Source organism: Elephas maximus, chromosome 13 (assembly GCF_024166365.1).
Source record: "Elephas maximus indicus isolate mEleMax1 chromosome 13, mEleMax1 primary haplotype, whole genome shotgun sequence".
NCBI classification, from domain to species: Eukaryota; Metazoa; Chordata; class Mammalia; order Proboscidea; family Elephantidae; genus Elephas; species Elephas maximus.
Genome location: NC_064831.1, coordinates 68,629,432 through 68,651,873, shown reverse-complemented (window position 1 = coordinate 68,651,873; position 22,442 = coordinate 68,629,432). Strand labels below are relative to the sequence as shown.

Genomic DNA, 22,442 nt, shown 5'->3' with positions numbered 1-22,442 from the left:
CTAACCTAAAGGTAGGTGGTTTGAATCCACCTAGCGGTGCAGCAAAAGAAAAACCTGGTGATCTGCTTCCATAAAGATTACAGCTGAGAAACCCCTATGGAGCAGTTCTACTCTGTAACACACGGGTCAGCGAGAGTTGGAATTGATTCCATGGCAACAGGTTTGGTTTTTGTTTACAGACTAAGTAACTCAGAAAGCAGCTGACCTCCTCTTTCTATGGAGTGTTACGACTTTGTTCCCCTGCAGACCCCCTTAAGCTGCTCTTCTCTGGGGTAGGCACCCTTTACTTTTTAGCCGTTCCTCAAGGGGTGGTAAGCTTCTTCCGTCAGCCCATTTCTGTCCAGATCAGAGCTCCCGGGAGAGCAGGCGTCAGCCACTGGGCTTTGGGCTGAAGGGGGATGCTGGCTATGGCGTGCAGCCCTAATAGCCTCCTTTTGGTTGAGTGCTCTGTTACAGCAGTTTCCACCCCAGGCAGGATGGGGCCTCTTTGTTCTCTCTGTTTAGTTGCCCAACCCTGCCCTCCCAGCTCTGGGCGGTGTTTGGGGAGGCGTAAGGGCTGTGTGCACACTGTTAGCCATCAGCCATGTCCAGGAGGCCTCAGCTCAGAGTGCTCAGGCAGAAGCCATAGGTTGGATAGGGCCTAATGCCAGGGCAGCTCATGCCAATGGCTGCCTTTGGAAGCCCATCTGTCCTGGGCTGCAGGGGAGCTCAGGGGATAGTGACACAGCTGGTGGATGGGTGGGCTGCTGTGTGGGAGCTCTGAGCAGTCTGTGGAGATGACGGCTGCTTGGAGTGGCTTTCAGGAGTTAAGGCAGTCTAAGACTCCCAGGCCTGTGCCTCGGACGAGTTTGAGGAGTTTGCCCTGTTTCCTTGGCAGACCCCATCTCATGCCCACCTTCTTGCCACCTTTCTGGCTCACCTTTGGATCATATATTGAGCAAAGGTATGCTGAGTACCTGCCGGGAAAATGTCCTGCCACCTGACGTCTTTGGTCAGGGCTGGCGAAGCACCTGTGAATCCCCGGAACTGAATCTCCTCCAAAGGGGGAGTGAGTGGTTCTTCCCTGCCTGAGGACAAGCGTCTGGAGACCCCAGAGACTGGAGACTGGGTGGGTCTGGGGGTGGAGGCCCAGCTCAGTGGGGCGCTTGCTGTTCCTTCCTCCAGGACATGGGGGACTCACCCCATTACTCACCACCCTGTCTTTCTTCCCCTTTGCTGCAGCCACACAGAACTTTCTTCTAGCTATGTGACCTTGGGCAAGTTGCACCTCCACTCTGTGCCTCAGTCTCCTCATCTGTGAAATGGGGCTCATAGTAGCACCTACTGCATAGGGTAGTTGTGAGTAGCGAGATTAGAAAGTGCCTGGCACATAGTAGCTGTTTAATACGTGTTAGCTTTTCCACACCCCGAACATGCCAATCTCATTCCCACCTTAGGGCCTTTGCCCAAGCTGTTCCCTCTGCCTGGATGCTCTTTTCCCAAGATCATCACCTGCCATCTCTGCGTTCAGATGTCAGCTCAGATGTCACCTCTTCAGAAAATCTTCCCTAACCACCCAATCAGAAGTAGCTGTCTCCTCAGTGTCACATTCCCGTTTAGCCCTCCGTGCAGCACCGTCCTTACCATGTGCACTCCACTATCTCTTAGTTTTATTCTTGCGCTTGTATTTTTTTTTTTTTTTTATTGTCTCTCCCCTACAAACACCTTGGGAAAAGGGGTCTGATTGCAGAGCCCACGCTCTTAGCTACTTGCCACAGCTGCCGTGATACCACCACCACGTATTCTCCTTTGTGGAGCCTATGCCCATCCCTGTACATACAGGTAATCCTGCTGAGTCTCTTGCAGCAGCTGCCCATATGGGACATCATGCCCATTTTACAGATGAGGAAATAAGCTCAGAGAGGAATGTGCCTGAGGCCACCCAGCTATCCAGTGGTGGAGTCCGCATTGAAATCCAGGTCTCCAGACCCTGAAACTGATGCACTTTCCAGCATCCCAGACCCCCTTGCTCAGCATGACCCAAGGAAGGGGCAGAATTGCCAAATCCTTCTTCCCTGTTGGAGCCGTCCCCTAGTGGTCTGAGCTTCCTCAGGAGGTGGTGGACTGTCCAGAGGTCATTCCCAAGGCTCTTTCCTTCCCTAGACTCTCTGGATGCCAGGTGGCCATGCCTGAGCCCCCCTGCCAGCTTCCCTTCTCTGGCAGGCCCTGGGTCCAGGGAACAGGATGTCCCAGTGGTTGTGAGCATCTCTATGGCTCAGGTGTGGGTGGAGCTGCTTTCAGAGTGATTCATCACTTCAGGGAAACTGTGGGCAGGTCAGAAGCTTGGGCCATCTGAAAGGGGGCACAGTGGCTGGAATTGTCTGGCATGCGAAGGAGATGCAAAATGGCCTAGAGGCCTGGGCTGCCGGCTGTCTAGGACTGTGTGGAAGACGCCATCTTGTTAGATTTGGTCGCAGACCCACTTCTCGCATTCTGGGGGCTTTGGCCTCTGACCTGAGTTTTGAAACCTTTGGCTGCATGAGGATGGTGGGGAAGGACGTTCTAGGCAGAGGGTACAGAGTGGGCAAGGCCCAGAGGGAGGAAAGCATGGTGTGTCAGGCGTCAGTCAAGAGTGGTAAGAGCAGCGTGGGCACAGTTGGGCAGATGGGGCCTCTGGGATGGGCAGGAGAGCCCTGAGAGCCAGCCTCCCTATGTAGCCCTGGTGCTTCTTCCCCAGAAAGGCGTGTTCCAGCTCTCCAACGAGGACTACTTCATTGAGCCTCTGGACGGTGCCCCAGCCCAGCCTGGACAGGCCCAGCCTCATGTGGTATACAAGCGCCAAGCCCCTGAGAGGCAGACAGAGAGGGGTGCCTCCAGGGCTCCGGGCACCTGTGGGGTGCAAGGTACTCCCCTCTGCTGCCAGCCCCTTGGTTAGGGGGTGGGCTTGGGGGGACAATGGGCTCCTTCTAGAACCCTCACTCAATATCTACCTGCCCACCTCCCGTTGGACCAGAGGGACACAGACAGACCGACCAACACTTGGCTATAGCTTGTGCCTTCCAGATGTGCCAGGGGCCTGCAACCTCTGCCCATCAGGCCTGCCTCACTCCCACCTCCCCACCTCTGTGCTCAGTCTCCCCTACCCACCTCCTGCTTAGGTGCCTGTGGCACCTCCAGCCCCACCAGTCATTCTTTCCCAAGTGTCCAGGCAAGGCCAGGCCATACCTGGCCCCAGGAGAGCAACTAGCTGGAAACCTCTTTCCTCTCCCCAGCCTGCTCCCACCCTGGAATAACTCACCTTTATGAGCCTGGTGGGGAACCTAGCACCTCCTCTGCAGCATGGCCATAGCAGCAGCCAGACTGATCCCAGTGCTGTTCCCTCTGCCCTGGGGAGAGCCCTGCCAGCAGCTAACCCCTTCCCCATCTGGGTCCACAGCATCCCCAGAGCTGGAGGAGCTGGAGTCTCGGCGGGAGCACTGGGAGCAGCAGCAGCAGTGGCAGCGGCAGCGGCCAAGGCGTCTGCAGCAGCGCTCGGTCAGCAAGGAGAAGTGGGTGGAGACCCTGGTGGTAGCTGATGCTAAAATGGTGGAGTATCACGGGCAGCCACATGTTGAGAACTACGTGCTGACCATCATGAATATGGTGAGTCAGCTGCAGGTGGTGGGTGACAAAGGCTGGGAGGGGATGGAGGTGGGGATTCAAAAGGTAAGTTTAGGGCAGAAAGCCTGACAGGCTGGGACCCAGACTCAGGCCCAGACCCCAAGCAGGAGGACATGTCTCTAAGCTCCAAGGTCCAGGAAAGGGTGGGGGGCCTGGCAGTAAGCCTCTAGGAGTGAGACCTCCAGGGCTACTGTGGGGACATCATTGGGTTTCATGCCACCTCATTGGCTCAGCTGGCATTTGATAGGCAGCCTCTACCCACTGCCAGGACCAGAGCTGGGTAGAAGGAGACCGAGGCAGTTACAACTCTGTGCCTGCCTGGGAGAGCTCGCAGACTGGTTGGTTCATTTACACTGCCCTGAGCAAACTCCTTTCTCCTCTGTGCCAGGAGCACCACTGGGCACTGGGGACACAGAAATGCCAGCCAGAACAGCCCTTGCCTGGGACATCAGCACACATTAGAGTTACTAGCTTGTGACTGCAGGCAAGTTACTTTACCTGCCTGAGCCTCAGCTTACCTATCTGTGAACTGGGGATGACCCCACATGGCATTTGTGATAACCGAGGCCCAGAGAGGTTGAGTGCCTTGCCTAGGTCACACAGCGAGGCAGAGGCAGACATAGATGGGAGCCCAGGCCTCCTAAGTCCCACTCAGAGCACTCAGCTGATTGGAGCTGGTGATTCCCAGAGGTGCCAGCCTTCCTCCCGCTGCTACCTGCCCTGAGCGTGCAGAGTAGGCCTTAGTCACCACCTGCTTCCTGCAGCCCCTTGGAGAAGAGATCTCTGCCCTGGGATTCTTAGCAGGACATCCAGTGGGGAGGCCATCACACAAACCTGGTTCTGCCCTGGGCTGGGTGGCTGGGGACAAGGGTGAGGGGTGTGTTCTCTGAAGCTGGGTCATGTTTAAGGGGAGCCCTGAGGTGTGTGTCATATGCTGGGGTGGATTACCCAGTGAGTAAGGTAAGCATGGGTTTACTTACTTAATAATCTGTACTGACCAATTTCACATGGGTTTCACAGGGATCGTAAATTTGAAAAGAAGCTTTGATTCTGTAGAAAGGTGCTATGGGGTTGGGAGAGAGACAGATGCCAGCCATATCTAGAAGCAGAATCTTTGATGTGGTGAAAAAAATGTGAAATTGTTCACTACAGGTGATCTGGTAAGCAGCGTAAGCACCAGGCTTACCTTGCTTATTGGGTAATCTGCCTCTGGTCATATGCTGCTGCTTCCCCCATACAACCCTAAAGGAAGCACCCTCTGACATCATCAGAGTCCAGCTACCCATTTGACATCTGCGAGGCTTGAGGCTCAGAGACAAGAAGTGGCTCTGTTCATGGTTGTTATCTCTACCAGCTGGCCATCACACCCCTACTGCTCGACTCCTCATCTGCAAGCTCAGCTCTGGGTCAGTCCTTCCCTGACTCAGCCACCATAACTGGCTCCCCATTCCTTATAAAATGGAAGCCACAGCCTTGAACCTGGCATTCAAGGATTCAAAGGCCCAGTTCAGGCCTCTGTTCAGTCTTGTCTGTCTGGGGAGGAGAACCACTAACAGCCAGAGTTGTCCAGCAGAGCTTGGCCCCTAAGCTGGGGGCAGGGGAAGAGGCCAGGTCCTGAAACCCTGAGATCTTGTCCTTCCTATTCTCACTTCTTAAGAGGGCTTAACCTGAAAGAGGCCCAGGAGTGGTCTGGAGCCACCGATGGTTAACTGGGTTCATTTCACCTCCTTTCCCTCAGTGTTCCCTGTGTGCCAGGAATTGGGCAGAGTAAGACTCACTCAGCCCAGCAGAGTTCCTCATGACATCCTCTGGGTGCTTGTGGTCACCTACAACCCCCAAATCTTACTTTATATTCATTCTGGCTTGCTCTCCATGTCTGCATCAGAGCAGAGCTCTTAAAAAAACAAAAACAAAACCCGTGAATCCCTGATGGAGCAGGGGAACGGTGGGATGTGGATCTCAAATTCTCATAAGAAGACCAGACTTAATGGTCTGACTGAGACTGGAGGGATCCTGGAGGTCATGGTCCCCGGACCCTTTGTTAGCCCAAGACTGGAAACATTCCTGAAACCAACTCTTCAGACAGGGATTGGACTGGACTATAAGATAGATACTGATACTGGTAAGGAGTGAGCTTCTTGGCTCAAGTAGACACATGAGACTATGTGGACAACTCCTGTATGGAGAGGAGGTGGGAGGGCAGAGGGGATCAGAAGCTGGTTGAATGGACACGGGAATACGGAGGGAGAAAAGGAGTGTGCTGTCTCATTAGGGGGAGAGCAGCTAGGACTACATAGCAAGGTGTGTATAACTTTTTGTATGAGAGGCTGACTTGTAAACTTTCACTTAAAGCACAATAAATAAATAAATAAGAAAAAGAAAACCTGTTGCGATTGAGTAGATTCCAACTCATAGTGACTGTATAGGCCAGAGTAGAAGTGCCCCATAGGGTTTCCAAGGCTATGAATCTTTATGGAACAAGACTGCCATATCTCTCCCACAGAGCAATTGGTCGGTTCGAACCGCCAACCTTCCAGTTAGCAGCCAAGCACTTAATTACCCTGCCACCAGGGCTCCTGAACAAGGCTCCACTTCCCCGGATATCATTTATCTAGTTGAAACACCCCACACTGACCTTAGGCCATTAACAAACACTGCTAGGTTAAGTTGATCAACCAATTACGACTCCCCATTCCTCCAGTGTCTCTTAGCACCTATTTTCCCCCCATACTTCTGGGAGACAGTGAGAAGTGTTACATCTGCTGAGGGAAGGGCACTAAGCTGCCCCTAGCCCTAACTCAGGATGTAGGATGGGTCGGTTGCTGCGACAGGTCTTAGTGGACCCTTAGGGGCTTCTTGTCCTTGGAAGTCATTTCACTGGGGGCTGATGCCAAGTTCACCTATCTGTAGTTTAGGAAAGATTTGTTCTTTTAATCTGACTTTCTGCAGGATACTTTTCTCATTTTCCACACTGTTTCTTTTAAATGACATAATGCATTGGAAATACCCAGCACAGTGCCCAAAATTCATTTGTTCGTTCAACAGATACTTCTTGAGTGTCCTGCATGGGCTGGACACTCGGCTGAGCACTGGGACTATAAGAGGGAGTCCAAACAGACACAGCCCTAGCCCTCATGGAGGTCACAGTTGGGCAGGGAGTCAAACATTAATCAAACCATCACCCGATTGAATGTAAAGGTGCCATTGAGGTGGGTGCTGGGAAGGACAAGTTCATGGTGCTTTGGGAGGCTCCCAAGGACACGGTGGAGGGTCTGAGAGCTGTAGAGAGAGTAGAAGATAACTTGGAGCTGAGGGGAGGGAAGATTTCCTAGGCTGAGGTATCTCATCTACAAAGGCCCTGTGGTAGGAAGACTCATGGGATTCTGAGAGAGAGCCAGAGTGCTGGAGTGAGGGCATGAGGTGAGGCCAGAGAGATGGGCAGGGACCAGACCATGTAGGCCTGTTGGCCAGGCTGGGGACATCTGTCTTTACCATGTGGCCAATGAAGAACCACTCAGTTGCTTTAAGCAAGGGCATGGTGACATTGAGTTTGTATTTTCAAGACAGATGACTAGAGCTGCTAGGTTACAGGTGGCCTGGAGGGGCCACAGATTATGTGGGGAGACCTGCTAGACCGTGACAGCTAGCCAGAAAAGAGATGATGGTATCTTGGACTGGGCAGTGATGGTGGGGATGGAGAGAAGAGACAGAGTCAGGCAAAATTGAGGAGGCAACACTGGTTGGATGTGGGGGAAAGAAGGTGGCAGAGGGGCTTCCGTGTGCCAGCCTGGGCGTGGAGACGGGTGGTGGCACACTGCACCATTTCTGACCCTGGGTTCTAGAAGTGCATCCACACCCATCATCAGAGGTGTGGTGCCCCCCGAGCAGTGTTTGTTTTGTCTTATTTTTCTTGATGGAATTGTTAGAATCCTGTCCTGCTATCTCTGCCCTCTGGAACTTGACACCTGTCCCCCATCATGGGCTGGCCTCTTCCTTGTTCCGAGCTGATGGCTTTGAAAGAGCTGATAGCTCCCTAATGCCCAAGGGCCATTTTCCTGCATCTGGCTCACCTTCCATCTTTGGGGGTGGCCTGTGTTCAGTAGAGAGCTCCCCGTGTAGCCATGGGGCCTCTGACACCTGTCCCCTTGGCTCCCTGGCTTTCCACCCAGGTGCCAGAGCCCCCAGAAGATGGGGTAACAAAGCAGTGGGAAAACTCCCTGGGCCTGGGATACCCACACTACCCAGGTCTCATGCCTCACTGGGGGGCTCAATCCTGGGATGCTGGCTCTGGCATCCCTAGGGCAGGAGGGGGCTGCAGTAGGCAGAACTAGGACCTGGCGATGGGCCAAGCAGGCAGCCCTGGGAGAGCGGAGCTGCGGTTGCTGGGCTTAGTGGGGTGGGGGTTGGTACTTGGAAGCAGGCCCAAACTGGTGCTCAGAACAGGTGGCAGGCCTGGGAGGGGCCTGGGAAGCCTCCTTGTCCTCCCGGTTCTGCCGCTGCTGGGCTGGGGAAATGTGTGTGTGCAGACGGGGGGATGCATTCAGTGTGGGTGCACGTGCATAAAAGGTCCACGTGTGCAGCCTTGCGTGCACGCAGGTGTGCATCCGTCCAGGTGGGTTGGGGTGGGCGCTGGCTGCCTGTGTGCGGTATCCTGAGTGACAGCCTGACCCCCATCTCTTGGGTAGGTGACCGGCCTGTTTCACGACCCCAGCGTTGGGAACCCCATCCATATCACCATCGTGCGCCTGGTCCTGCTGGAAGAGGAGGAGGTGAGAGGTTGTGTGGCCCCCACTGCCCCCTGGGGATGGACAGTGGCTTCCAGAGCCCTCCAGCTCCATGTGGAAAAGCACAAGGGCCTCCTTGACCTGGGCATTGCCATCTGTCACCCCCCAGTCCCTGGCTGACCCTTCCTCCGGTCCCCTCCAGGAGGTTTTTGTGGAGTGGTGGTCAGGCTGCTTGTCCTCCTTCTGCCCCCTCTGGGCCTGTCTTCCTCCTTGGGACTGAGGAGAATGGGCCTGACCCTCTTGGAGCTCAGGAGGAAGATTGAGGAAGTAGATTGCCAGGCCTTCCTTCCAAAGCATCTCTAGGGGGACTTGAAACTCCAACCTTTTGGTTAGCACCCGAGTGTGTTAACCATTTACACCACCCAGGGACTCCCTCTGTGCCCCCAGGAGGACCTAAAGATCACACACCATGCAGACAACACCCTGAGGAACTTCTGCAAGTGGCAGAAGAGTATCAACATGAAGGGAGATGCCCACCCCTTGCATCACGACACCGCCATCCTGCTCACCAGGTTCTGCCAGCTGCCGGGGCCTGGGGGCAGGGGATAGGGGGTGGAGAGCCCATCTGAAGGAGGTGTACCCTACCCTCAGGGAGAAGCCCTGATTTGGGGAGAGACGCAGCCCCACTCTTGGGGAGGCCCGTTTTAAGGAGAGTTTGAGCACCTTTGGCCCAAGGCTGGATCTCATCAGCACTTGAGCAGGTCTGCCCTGGCTCTTACAGAATTATTGTTGTCAGGTGCCGTGGAGGCAATTTCAACTCATAGTGACCCCGTGTGACAGAGTAGAACTGCCCCATAGGGTTTTCTAGGCTGAAATCTTTATAGGAGCAGATTGCCAGGTCTTTTTCCCACGGAGTGCCTGGTGGGTTTGAACTGCCGACCTTCTGGTTAGCAGCTGAGTGCTTGACTGTTGTGCCACCGGTGCTACTTCTTACAGAATTAGTATTTTTAAACTCCAGGTGGAGTTATTTTGCCTCTATTGCACTCTGGCAGTTTCTATCAGCACCCTCACCGAATAGTGACCAAAATTAACAGTGCATGGGTCAAGGAGGCATCGGTGGGTCATGTGTGAGTGAGGGTATCTGCTCCTCTGGTGGCCGCTGTGCTGTGGCCTGGGGTCATGGAGCGAGCGAGAGGGTGGGGGGCAGCTTTCCCATCCCTCGGGGCCAGGGGTCAGGGGTCAGGTCAGCCTGAGACCCCGCTTCTCTCCATGTGTGCAGGAAGGACCTGTGTGCGGCCATGAACCGGCCCTGTGAGACCCTGGGCCTGTCCCACGTGGCGGGCATGTGCCAGCCGCACCGTAGCTGCAACATCAACGAGGACACGGGCCTGCCCCTGGCCTTCACCGTGGCCCACGAGCTCGGGCACAGGTACTTTGTCCCCCCCACTGCCACTCCAAGAACCCTGCTTTACCTTCCCAACCTGGGGTGCAGGGCAGCCAGGCCTGTGGGCCACAAGATCCTGGGGAATGGAAGCTGCCCCACGAGAGCAAGCCCCCACTCATCTGGTCATGTGCCATCCCCACATTGTCCCTCCCCCGGGATGCTTCCCTGTTGAACATGAGAGGGGCACCACCTGGGTACCTCTGGGGCTGGCCTGGCACAAGTCTTATCTGATGGGGGGGGTGGTATGGGCCACAGTGTCACCATAGATCTTTGGTGGCCCTTCTCCTTTGGCCTTTGTGCTTGCATCTTTACCTCTTGGTCCCCACTACCTACTCCCATTTGCTGTGTGCCCTTGGGCCACTGTCCTGCCCTCTCTGGGCCTCTGTGTGCTCCCTATAGATTGAGGGGGTTGAATTCAATGATGTCCAAAGCTCTTTCCCACTGACACCCTCTGCCTGAGGCTCTCATGTCTAAGCGTGACCCATGCCCTAGTCTTCTGTGCCTGGGCAGGTGGCAGGTTCCTGTTTAACTGGTGACCGTGGCAGCACCTAAGACTATCTGGTGAGCCGATGAAGGTCGGAGGTGTTGGGATCATCTACCTAGACACTGGGTTCCCTGGGTTATGGCCATGCACACAGGGCTCTGAGGCCACCTACTGTGGTGAAAAGAGCTCTCTACCCCAGTCTGCCATTTCCTGGCTATATTACCCTGACTAGTTCCTTAGCCTCTCTGAGCCTCTCTGGGGATAATAATGCCTTCCTGGGAAGTCTGAATACTGAGCAAGACAGTGTTTGTGAAAGCGGTTAGCCTGGTGCCTGGCCCATAGCAGGTGCTCAGGAGATACGAATTTTCTCGTGCCCTGGCCAAGGATGGTTTATCGAGACCTTTCTGTGGTGGAGTGGGACCTTCTTTGCTTGACTCAAGTATACTGTCTTGGAACAAAGACCTTGGCATGGAAGGACCTCTGTCAGCCTGTTGCTGGTACCAGTGAGGTTGCCAGGCCGTGATGGGCTGCCACGCTTGGCTTGCCATCATTGGCAGGAGCAGGGCTGCCCTGGGTCATTCAGGCTTGGGCTGGTGCACCTGGAGGAGGACTCCACAGGATTCCAGCTATCACACTCATATATGAGATTAAGGGACATGATCTCAGAGAGGGGATGTAACTTTCCCAAGGCTACACAGTCACTTGGTGGCAGGGCCAGCCCTGGGAGCCAGGACTTTGCAGGCCTCTGGGGTGGGGGCAGGCTGGCAGCCTCCCACCAGCTCACCCGCCCCTGGGGCCTGTGTCTCACGCAGTTTTGGCATTCAGCATGACGGAAGCGGCAATGACTGTGAGCCCGTTGGGAAACGGCCTTTCATCATGTCTCCACAGCTCCTGTACGACGCTGCTCCCCTCACCTGGTCCCGCTGCAGCCGCGAGTACATCACCAGGTTCCTTGAGTAAGTGCCCCCCAGCCCTGGGGACCCAGTCCTTGCCCATGACATCAAGGCCTAGTGTGGGAGATGCAGGAAGTGATATTGTAGTGCCAGGGTAGAGGGGCACCCAATACAGATGGGGGCTGGGGTCCTCGAAGTCCTCCCAGGGGGGACACCTGAGCTAAATCTTGGAACCTGAGCAAGGGTTCCCAGAGATACAGCAGGTAGAATGGTGTTCGTGGTAGAGGATGCGCGAATGAAGGCCTGGAGACAGGAAAGAGAAGCAGTTTCACTGAGGTTATGCGAACTGAGGCTGGACAGGAAATGAAGCTAGAGGAGGTGCGGGGCTGGCTGCATAATTTGTGGGGTCCATTGAAAAGCAAAGGAGCCCTGGTGGCACAATGGTTAAGTGCTCAACTGCTAACTGAAAGGTTGGCAGTTTGAGCCCATCCAGGAGCTCCACGGGAGAAAGAGCTGGCATCCTGCTTCTGTAAAGATTATAGCCTAGAAAATCCAATGGGGGCAATTCCACTCTGTCACATGGGGTTGCTATGAGTTGAAATCAACTCGGTGGCACCTAACTGTGAAAAGCAGGGAAAAAAGTGTTATTAAAAATCCTAAAATATGAAGCTTTTTCCTTTCTTCCGCATTCTCTCTGTCATGGTGTCCTAGGTAAAGGAAAATTCGTAATTTAAATTATTAGCATAAATTTTACCATTCATCTTTATTGTGTGTACTGCCAGTTTTAAATGCAAATAAAAGAGCATTTAACTCTGAGGGAATCGCTGAAATGCCACAAGTTGTGTTTCATAGCTTGTACTGACTACCCACTAAAAACCGGTGGAAATGTTGCACAAAACTAACTCAGCTGGTGTTATTTTACTCCCTGATATGCGCGCATTCCACCAACACCCTCTCCTGTTGCCTTACTGATGAGGGAGGGAGGAATAAAGAAAAAAGAGTTGCGGTTGCTCTACCTTTCCTTTTCCTTCTGTCTAGTCATTTTTCGGTGTAAGTGGTCGGCTAATACAGGGAAGTAACATGAATAAGAAACAATGACAAAATTTCCTGGTCATTGGTGTTTCTTAGAACATCATTGCCTTCTTCTGCATTTGAAGCAAATTCTGGTTCAAGTGGAAAGTGTGGCCCCTGGGGCTGAAGGCGTTCTCTCTGACTCAGTTGTAGGCAGAGCATTCTTACTTTGTACTTGCTTTGAGTCTCTGAGTCTCCTACACGTCGTGAGTCCACTAGAATTCTGTGCTCATGGGGCAAAGCAAATGCTAGATGTGAATGGGGTGGCAAGGAATGACAAACACACACATTGTGCAGGTAGCCTCTCCCCACCTGCCTGCTCCTTTGTCCCATCAGGCCTGCCTGAGTCATCTAGTGCTGCTGTAACGGAAATACCACAAGTGGATGGCTTCAACAAGCTGAAGTTTATTCTCTCACAGTCTAGTAGGCTACAAGTCCAAATTCAAGGCATCAACTCCAGCAGAAGGCTTTATTTCTCTATCAGCTCTGGAGGAAGGTCCTTATCACTCTTCCCCCGGACAAGGAGCTTCTCAGTGTAGGAACCCTGAGTCCAAAGGACACATCCTTCTCCTGGCATTACTTTCTTGGTGGTACGAGCTCCCCCTGTCTCTGTGCCTGCTTCTCTCTTTTATATCTCGAAAGAGATTGGTTTAAGACACAATCTGTTCTTGTAGATTGAGCCCTGCCTCATTAACATAACTACCACTAATCCCATCTCATTAACAACATAGAGGTAGGAGTTACAACACATAGGAAGTCACATCAGATGACAAAATGGTGGATAATCACATAATACTGGGAATCATGGCCTAGCCAAAGTGATACACATATTTTGGGGGGACACAATTCAATCTATGGCAAGACTTCATTTACAAAACACGGGTTCAAAGATAATATTATGAAGAATTTCAAAATGGCAACAGCAGAGCACTAAATCACCTTCTCCACCCCTTCCCACTGTCCATTCTTTTTCTCTAGGCAGCTACTTTCAACTTTTACTCTTTTAGCTTTTTCTTATGTTATGTACTTGCATATTTCCAAAAAGAATTCCTGGACTGCTGTTTCTTGATTTTTCAGTTTAGATATTATTTGTTGATTTGTACAGTGGATTCAGCTCCGTTGCATTACTTTCTGTACACAAATTTGTCTTCCCTGCCACACCCTGATATAGTGTTAACATATTTTGATTAGGTTCATATTCAGTGTTTTCATTATTATGACTGTGTAAACCCTCTTTATTGTTGGTTGAACCAAGTGTTGTAACCAGATGACATTTTCTTTTTAAGGATAATATTTTTCTTTGCCTCTGTGGCTAAGTCTCCTATGTCCTTCAACAGTTTCTATAAAATGTCTCATAATCCTGTTTTCCAGAAGGTAATTCCTACCAGATAATCTAACAGTTGCCTTTTTTACCCCTGGATCTTCCCCCACCCCCAACTTCCCTGTCCTCTGTTCCATTCTAAATTGGATGCTTTCTAGACCTGCGCTGAAATTGTTGTTACGCAGGACCTTCCTGTTTCTAGATCCCATGCTACTTTTTTTGGGGGGGGGTGGGGTGATGTACTGCCTTGTTTTGGTGGTGCACATCCTGAAGTAGCTTTCTGAGAAGGAGTGCTTGGAGGTAGTTGGTGTGCATGTCTGAAAGTGTTTTTATTCTACCCTTACACCTAATAATTTGCTTCGATATTGACTTCTAGGTTACAATTCTCCCTCAGAATTTTGAAGGCATTTTACCATTGTCTTCTAGCTTCCGACATTACCCTTGAGAAGTCTCATACCATTCTGATTCCCAAGCCTTTGTGTGTGACCTTTTAAAAAATCTGGATGCTTTCAAAGTTTCTCTCTCTTTGAAATTTTACAATTATGTGCCTTGATCTATTTTTATTTATCATCTCGGGCATTTCTGAAACCTGTCATTTGGGTTTCAGAAATGGACTTGTGTTATTTATTTGGTAATTCTTCTATTTTCTCTTTCTGGAATCCTTAGTATTCAGCTATCCTTTCATTTTCTTATTTTTTTAAACTTTTTTTTTTTTTTCAATCTCTGTTTTCTGGGAGACATCCTTATCTTTACATTATAACCATTCTATTAAATTAAAAAAAATTTTTTTCTGTTGTACTTTTAAATTCTTAAACTTTCTTGTTCTCTAAGTACTTTTTATTATCATGTTCTTGTTTCATGGGTACAGTATCTTATCTTCCTGAGGTTTTATTTTTTTCTTCTGCTTCCTGCGATGGCTTTCTCTTCCTTTGAGGTTTTTAAAAAAAATCTCTTTCTTTCATGTTAAAGGTTTCCTTAAAATGTCTTTTCTGCATTTCATACATAAGAAGAAGGCACCGAGACACCAGACTTAGGCAGGTCTTCTCTGTGTCACTGTTGAGGGATTGGGCCAGGACAGGGCTGTTTCTTTGGGAGATCTTTAAATATCAGCGTCTAAGTTATTTTTTTCTGATGATTTTGTTTTCCCGCAGAGGAACCTTCTAGTCTTTTCCTGGAAGAGTGTAAGCCTGGCTATAGCATTCTGGCATCCAAATGGGGAAGGGGCTTGGCAGGGATCTTTCTCTTCATTGTGTAGACTTTCATTTGTCCCCCTTTTCTCTGTAGGCCCTTTCACCTCAGAGCCCCAGCTGTGTCTTGTGTCCCCAGGTCAGATTCTCCTGGTCCACCCTCTTTAGGGAGTAACCCCCAGCCCTCGTTCAGGCAGGGAGCTGGTGTCACCTGGTCATGCAGAGCCGGGGAGGGGATTCCAGGTTCCACCAGTTCTTAAACAGACTTTCAGTGACACTCTCATCCTCAGCTCCACTGATACCCAGATCCACAGGGCCCTCTGGCACCCTAAATCCTGAGCCTTTCCAGGGTTCTGCCTCAGGCACTTGGTTCTCAGCCTTTTCCATTCTACCAAGTCAGTTTCCATCTGCTTTCCAGCTTCTAGAATTTTGTTGACATCTTTCATCTGCCATCATCACTTCTCCTTTACCCTTAGTCTATGTGGATTTATGCCTTGTTTATTTCTTTACTGTCATCATAGTGGGGTTTTGGGAGGGAATAGAGATGAATCTGTTTGCTTCATGTGCCATGTTTTTCTAGAAATATACTTACTATGGGGTTTAAGCAGGGGTGTGACCAGTCCATTGTGGATGTAAGAGCAAGGACTCCAGCTCTTATACAGCCTAAAAAAGGTATTTCTGGGGTGGGGAGTGGGGTTGGAAGCAGGGAAGCTTAGTTTGGTGGTTAAGAACCTGAACTCTGGCTCAGGCTTCCACTCGTGTTGGCTGGACAAGTTACACTATCGCTTAAGCCTCAAGAAATGTGAACATTGATGGAACTGCCTCATGAGTTTGCTATGAGGATTAACTGAGAAAACGTGAATATTTAGCACAGTACCTACCACATGGTAAGTACGTGGTGATTATTATTTCCCCTACTATCAAGTGATAAATGACATGGACCCAAACGAGGGAAGTGGCCATGGGGATGGAGAAAACCCATTGCCATTGAGTCATTTTGACTCACAGTGACCATATAGGACAGAGTGGAACTGCCCCATAGGGTTTCCAAGGAGAGGCTGGTGGATTCGAACTGCCGATCTTTTGGTTATCAGCTGAGCTCTTAACCACTGCACGACCAGTTGGGATGGAGAGGAGGGTTGAAAAAAGCCCCAAGGGTGTGTCTCTTCCCCTAGAAAGGGGCTGGAAAATCAGAACAGTAGCTGCCCCCACAGCATCCCCAGGCTTGTTGCCTGTGCCAGCTTCCTAGAGGCCCCATCCAGGGTGCTGCCTACCACCCTGACAGACGGACAGATGGGGCTCTGTCCTCATTCAGCTCCTGGAATGCGTGATGGACTTGGCTCGGGGCCTGGGGCGAGAGTGGGAGGGGAGAGCGAGAGCCTGGGCCAGCTAGGGCCTCCCAGAGCCATGGCTCTAAGCAGGATGGAGGACTTTTCCCAAGACAGAGCTGTGTGCCCCACCACTGAAGGGTGCGGGGGAAGAAGAAGGATGTCCCCTCTCCAAGGTGGGTCCAGCACTTTCACCTCCCTGAGCATCTTCTGTCTTGGGAGTCAGGCAAGGAAGAATCGAAGGTCCTAGAACAAGGTGAAAGGAGAGGGGTGCTCAGACCAAGAAAGGGGGTGCTCAGATGGGAAGAATGGCACCAGCCTGTCTTCCAGCCCCCTAGCTCTCAGCCTCCTCATTGGAGGTGAGGTAGGAGCCAGAAATTGGGCCCACCCAAGCAGGGCTGGAGGCAGAAAGAGCAAGAGTCATAGGTGAAAAAGGGGCCATAATGTGGAGTTAGGCAGCGTTTTGGGGCCAGGCGAGTCTCGAAGGCCCTCACAGACCATCCTACTGGCTCCACTGGACCCAATGCTCCTCAGACTCTTATAAACAGATGTTTATCAGGCTGCATACAACCAGACATGACTGAATCCCAGCCTGGTCTCAAACTCAGGCTCTTGCTATATCAACAAACATTAATCAAGCCCCAGCGTGCAGCAGGCCCTGTGCTTAGGGATACGGTGATAAACAACGACAGACGGGGAGCCTGCCCTCGTGGCCCTCACAGCCCTCACTGGGGGGAGACAGACATGTGACAATCAGGGTGATTGGCGCTGTGGCAGACAGCACGGTGGGAGTTGTAGGAATCCAGAGAGGGATGCCGGCCTCAGTCAGGAAACACTCCAAGAACGTCCTCTCTGAGGAGGGACCTCGGAGCTGCCCTCTAAAGGCCAATTTGGAGTATCCTGGGGAAGAAGTGTGTTCTAGGTGGAGGGCATGGCATGGTTAAAGGCTAGAGGAATCCTCAAGACATGGTCGTGTGGCCGGACAGAAGTTTCCGGAGCCTATGGGCATTACTGGAGCCCTGGTGGCATAGCGGTTAAGAGCTACAGCTGCTACCCAAAAGGTCGGCAGTTTGAATTCCCCAGCCACTCCTTGGAAACCCTGTGGGGCAGTTTCTACTCTGCACTATAGGGTTGCTATGAGTCAGAATCGACTTAAAGCCAACAAGTTTGCTTTTAAGGGCTTATGGGCATTACCAGTCCAAGAGGTTTGCCCTGAAGAGCCTTTTGGTGCTGAGAACTGCTTTAAGTGACCCTGAGGAGAGGGGTGAGGTGGGGCTTGGGGGAGCACTCTGCTCACTGCTGCCCTTGCCGCCGGGGTTTCTGCAGGGAGAGAGGCAGGCAGAGATAGTGTCAGGTCGCCACTGATTTCACTTCAGCCTGAGCCCCCACCACCCCAGGCTCCCCAACCACAACCCAGGATGAAGGGGGCTTGAGCTCATGGCCCTCCCACAGGTGGCAGCAGCACTTGGCAGTCCACTTGTATGCATGTGGGGTGAGTGAGACTGCCCACTGGAGCTGCCCACTGCCTCCTTTGACCAGTGTGGGGCCGCCCAGCTCGGATATAATTAGAGCGAGGAGGCGCCTTCCAAGGGGAAGGGCTGACGGGCTTGGGGATCTGGGAGCCTGTCGGCAGCGTGAGGGGCCTGGCAGGGAGCCGGCCCGAGGAAGGAAGGGCTGACCGCCGGCTGCCCGTGTGACTTCTCCCAAGTAGATGCTGCTATTTATACCTCTGCAGCTTGGGGATCACACAGGCCACCTCAGACTTTTGTTGATGCGGATGTGAAGGCCCAGAGAGGGTGAGGGGTGGTCCCAGGTCACACAGCATCCACAGCTGGGGGAGAAGGGGAAAAGAACTCAAGTTTTTGATTCTTCAGTCAGCACCTGGGCCTGATGTAGCCCTGATTCTGGTGGCAGATCCTGTGAGGGCCGCCCCATCCCCCACAACTTGCCACTCACACACAGGATGGGCTCTATGGGTCATTGTCACTCCAGCTGCCCAGCAGCAGGTCTACAGAAACCTTGGCACTGGGTCCCAGCCAGAAAGCGGAAGGGCTGGGATTTGACCACTGCCCCCTCCTGTGTGACTTGGGGCAGAGGTGCGCCGCTCTGGGGCTGCATCTAAGGGCAGGGTAATAATAGACTTCTGCCCAGGGTGTTGGTGTGAGGCCCAGGTAGGGATGGGGCCTGAGCTGTCCTCACCCTCAGAACCCCAAGTCAGAAGAGCTCCCTCAGAGTGGCTCCCAGGCCAGTCTGAGTCAGAGGCAAGGTGAGTGCCCCCACTCTGCATCCTGTGAGTTGTGGTGTGCCAGAGGGAGAGAGGAAGCCTCAGTGCACGCTGTTCTGCCTCAGAGTGTAGGCCCCGGAGCCCCCAGCTGAGGCGGGCACATGAAACACTCCACTTTCTCCCCGCTAGACCTCACTGGCGTGTTTTTTTTTTTTAAGTTTTTATTGTGCTTTAAGTGAAAGTTTACAAATCAAGTATGTCTCTCAAAAAAACTTTATATACACCTTCCTATATACTCCTAGTTGGTCTCCCCCTAATGAGACAGCATGCTCCTTCTCTCCACCCTGTATTTCCATGTCCATTCAGCCAGCTTCTGTCCTCCTTGGTCACTGGCATGTTTTTGAACTGGTATTTAGGGTGAAGTATTTCAGGTCAGGCCCATGGTTGGGCGAGAAGAGCCCCACACTGAGAGCAGCCCAGAGAGTGGATGCAGCGTGGACGCTGCAGCCTGGGCCTGCTTCAAGTCCTGACCACTGCCCCCTCCTGTGTGACCCGGGGCAGAGGTGTGCCGCTCTGGGCCCCGCATCTAAGGGCAGGGTAATAATAGACTTCTGCCCAGGGTATTGTGAGCAGCATATGAGAGGGGCCCGCTCAGTACCCCCAGCCAGCCTGGCCCGTGGTCGTCTGGGGCCAGAGGGGTAGATACGACAGCTGTGCATTTGCCCACACCCATGTGGAGCCATCAGTTTCCTCAGCACAGGAGGTTCGAGTGATTCCAGGAGGAGGCCCAGGGCCCTCGGCAAGAGCCTAGTCACCAAAGCTTTGTTCCTTGAGCTCTGGGTAGAGCCTGGGGCCTGCTGCCTGCCCAGGCCTGCCCCATCCTTGGCCCCCAGCCCGAGGGTCTTCCCCCAGATCCTCCTGTGATCCCCTCAGGACTACACGGAGCACTGGACAGGGCTGGCCAGCAGGCCAGCGCACTCAAGCTCCAAAATACTGCTGCACTGGTGCTTGCCTGGGCCCAGCAAGGGCACAGATGGCCCCGGCCCCAGAGGCAATGGCCACACTCAAAAGGTTCACAGAGTGAGCTAGCGCAGAGGCTGTCAAGCTGGGCTTGGGATGGCCCCACCGGGGCCCTTGTGCCTCCTGGCTCCCTGCCTGGTGCAGCATGTGGGCAGCCTTATGTTCAGGTGGGACATCAGCAGGGGTCTGGGTTGGACACAGACTGTGCCTAGCTCGTGTCTGCCTGGTTCCCCAGGGCCTGCCAGGGCCTGCAGGCTGGAGGAAGACAGCAGTCAGTAATGGAATGACAGGGCAGGGAGGGCAGCCCCAGGGGTCGGCAGGGGTACCCCTGGGCTCTCTCAGGTTGGCAACTGTGTGGGGGCTGCTTTCAGGCTCTGGTCCTTCCACAGATGACCCTAGGTCTCAGCCCGGGGCGGGGCCATGCTAGGCCCTGTGTTTTATCAACTGTGTTGTGATGCTCTCCAGATCCCTGTCAGGGATGGCCCAGCTCCAGGACCTGGGCTTGTGGGGAGGCTGCAGGGGCTCGGCACAGGGGCCACTTGAGGACTTGATGGTCCAGAGGGACTTCTAGGGGAAAGGCCCTTGGGCTGGATCTTGAGGAGAGAGACCTTCAGCAGGTAGAGTTGGAGGAGCGAAGCACGTGCTCGAGAGAATGGCGTGTGCAAAGGCCTGACAGTGGGGGTCAGTGGGGGTGAGTTGTTCAGCTGCACTGGAGTGCCAGGTGGGAGAGGCCAGGAGGCTGGGGGATGGAGTCGAGGCTGGAGGCAGATGTTGGAATTTTCCTGCAAGTTTAGGGCTTTATACCCATTTTCAGCTCGCATACTCTCCTGGTGCCACTGAGGCCACCCTGATGGGCCTCACTGGCTGCCCCTCACCCTGGGTCACAGGTGGTCCCTCACCCTGTCCTCTTGTACCATCTCTGCAGCCGTGGATGGGGCCTGTGCCTGGATGACCCTCCCACCAAGGATGTCATCGACTTTCCCTCAGTGCTGCCCGGTGTCCTTTATGATGTGAGCCACCAATGCCGTCTGCAGTATGGGGCATACTCCACCTTCTGTGATGACATGGACGTGAGTGCGGGCAGAGGGATGTGTGTGGCCCTGCAGGCAGAAGGACTCAGGGGACAGTCCTTTCCAGCCTGGGGACACTAACCTTGGAGGGACCCTGCCCAGCCCTGGGTTCAGTCTGCTCACGGAGACACGGAGTAGCCTATGGAAGAAGCCTCAGATTGGATGGTCACAGACCCATGCCCGAACTCTGGGTCAACCATTTACCAACTGCAGAGCTTTGGTCAAGTCCCTCCTCCTTCCTACAGCTGATGTCTAAAAGAGGGGAAATAAAAGCCCCGGTGGGGTCCTGGGGATGGTCACTTACATTGATGCGCATGGGCAAAGGCCCCACAGCTTCATGGACACCTGTCCAGGCAAGTGGGCTTGGGCTCCTGCTCGAGAGCTTGTAGATCGGCTGGAGGCCACAGCTCTGAGCAGCAAACCCCAGCCTCAGGGCCCCACCCAGGGCTCCCCATACCACCACCCAGTCAGAAGGCAAATGGGTGGGAGAGGGAGTAGAAACAGAAGTCAAGTGGGGGCCTCTGGGAGTCTTCATGTCTGCAGACCTCCTCCCCCATGTGCCAGTCCCATGGAGGGGTGCCCAGGAGCCTCGGGGGCAGTGGTGGGGGGGCAGGGTGGGTGGCTGCACTGGGGAGGGGGTGAGGGTCTGGCCGTGCCCTCCTCTTCGCAGAATGTCTGCCACACTCTCTGGTGCTCTGTGGGGACCACCTGTCACTCCAAGCTGGATGCAGCTGTGGATGGTACCAGGTGTGGGGAGAAGAAGGTAGGGGATGCCCTCAGCCCACTTGTGGTGGGAGGTGGGGGCCAGACTTGCCACTGTGCCATGGGATCAGCCTTAGCTCACAGACTGGCTTGTGCTTTTAGCACTCCCAGCCCTCTCTGGCCTGAGTCCCTGTGATCTGCCAGGACAGGCAGCATGTGGGCTTTTTCATTCCCTGCTCAGTTCCATCATGAGGCCTGTGTCTTGGATGCCTGTGTGGGGCTGCCCACCTCTTTGACCCTCCCTCTCTAGGTCTTCCTGCCTACCTCATTCTCACTAGGGTGAGGATGACTGATAGGCTTGGGGTGGGGCTGCCCTCTCTCTCTGTAGTGGTGTCTCAATGGAGAATGTGTTCCTGTGGGCTTCCGGCCCGAGGCTGTGGATGGCAGCTGGTCTGGCTGGAGTGCCTGGTCCGTCTGCTCACGGAGTTGTGGTGTGGGCGTGCAGAGCACCGAACGGCAGTGCACACAGCCTGTGTAAGTGTGGGCCCAGGGGGCCTGTGGCAGAATGGGATCTAGGGCTTCAAGCAGAGGCAAACAACTGGGGGAGATCTTGGCTCTGTCCCAGCCTCCACTCTGAGAGGCCAAGCTTGTAGTGCCCAGAGCCGCCTTGGGTCCCCCCCCAGGGGGGTGTCCTGGCATCTGACAGGGCCCCTACTGCTGACCCCATTGCAGAGATGGGAACACTGAGGCCCAAAGACTGGAGGGACTCATCAGAGGCCATACAACAAAGCAACAGCCGGCTGGAGGGTGGCAGGAAAGGGCATTGGTTAAGAGCTTAGACCCTGGACCTGAGACAATTCTCAGGGTTCAGATCCCCTCTCTACTCTGGGGCAAGGGCCTTCTCCAAACCTTCTCTGAGCCTCACTTTCCTCACCTGCATGGTCGGGCAATGCAGCCCACCTAAGAGAGCTGTGGACAGGGGAAAATGCAGTTACTGCAGGTATGGCATTTATCACAGAGACTAGTCTATAGTAAGTACTCAGCAAGTAGTTGCTGCTTAAATGTGTGAGGCCTCATTTATTAGTGGGCACCAGAGGCGAAGGGAGGGGGAAGCGAGGGGTCGTTGTTTAGGAGGCAGTGAGTTTCTGTTTAGAACGATGGCAAATTTGGCAATAGATATTGGTGATGTTTGTACAACATGATTAACGTAATCGGTGCACTAAATGTACACATGAAAAACGTTACCTTAGCAAATGTTGTGTTATATGTACTTTTACAATTAAAAAAAAAAAAAAAAAAGCGGTAAACTTTAAGCTCAACAGCTCCTGATGAAAA

The 22,442-nt window shown here is 53.2% G+C and overlaps 1 protein-coding gene across 2 annotated transcripts in view; it reads left to right on the top strand.

The window, feature by feature from the left end:
- Positions 1–22,442, top strand: part of ADAMTS7 (ADAM metallopeptidase with thrombospondin type 1 motif 7) — a 48,426-nt gene that overhangs the window by 9,956 nt on the left and 16,028 nt on the right. For both annotated transcript variants that reach the window (XM_049852834.1, XM_049852835.1), the window contains exons 3-11: positions 2,717–2,882; positions 3,416–3,621; positions 8,325–8,408; positions 8,811–8,935; positions 9,643–9,792; positions 11,104–11,247; positions 20,261–20,405; positions 21,076–21,168; positions 21,496–21,641. In XM_049852834.1, coding sequence (XP_049708791.1) covers positions 2,717–2,882; positions 3,416–3,621; positions 8,325–8,408; positions 8,811–8,935; positions 9,643–9,792; positions 11,104–11,247; positions 20,261–20,405; positions 21,076–21,168; positions 21,496–21,641 — 1,259 coding nt within the window. The remainder of the gene's footprint in view (positions 1–2,716; positions 2,883–3,415; positions 3,622–8,324; positions 8,409–8,810; positions 8,936–9,642; positions 9,793–11,103; positions 11,248–20,260; positions 20,406–21,075; positions 21,169–21,495; positions 21,642–22,442) is intronic.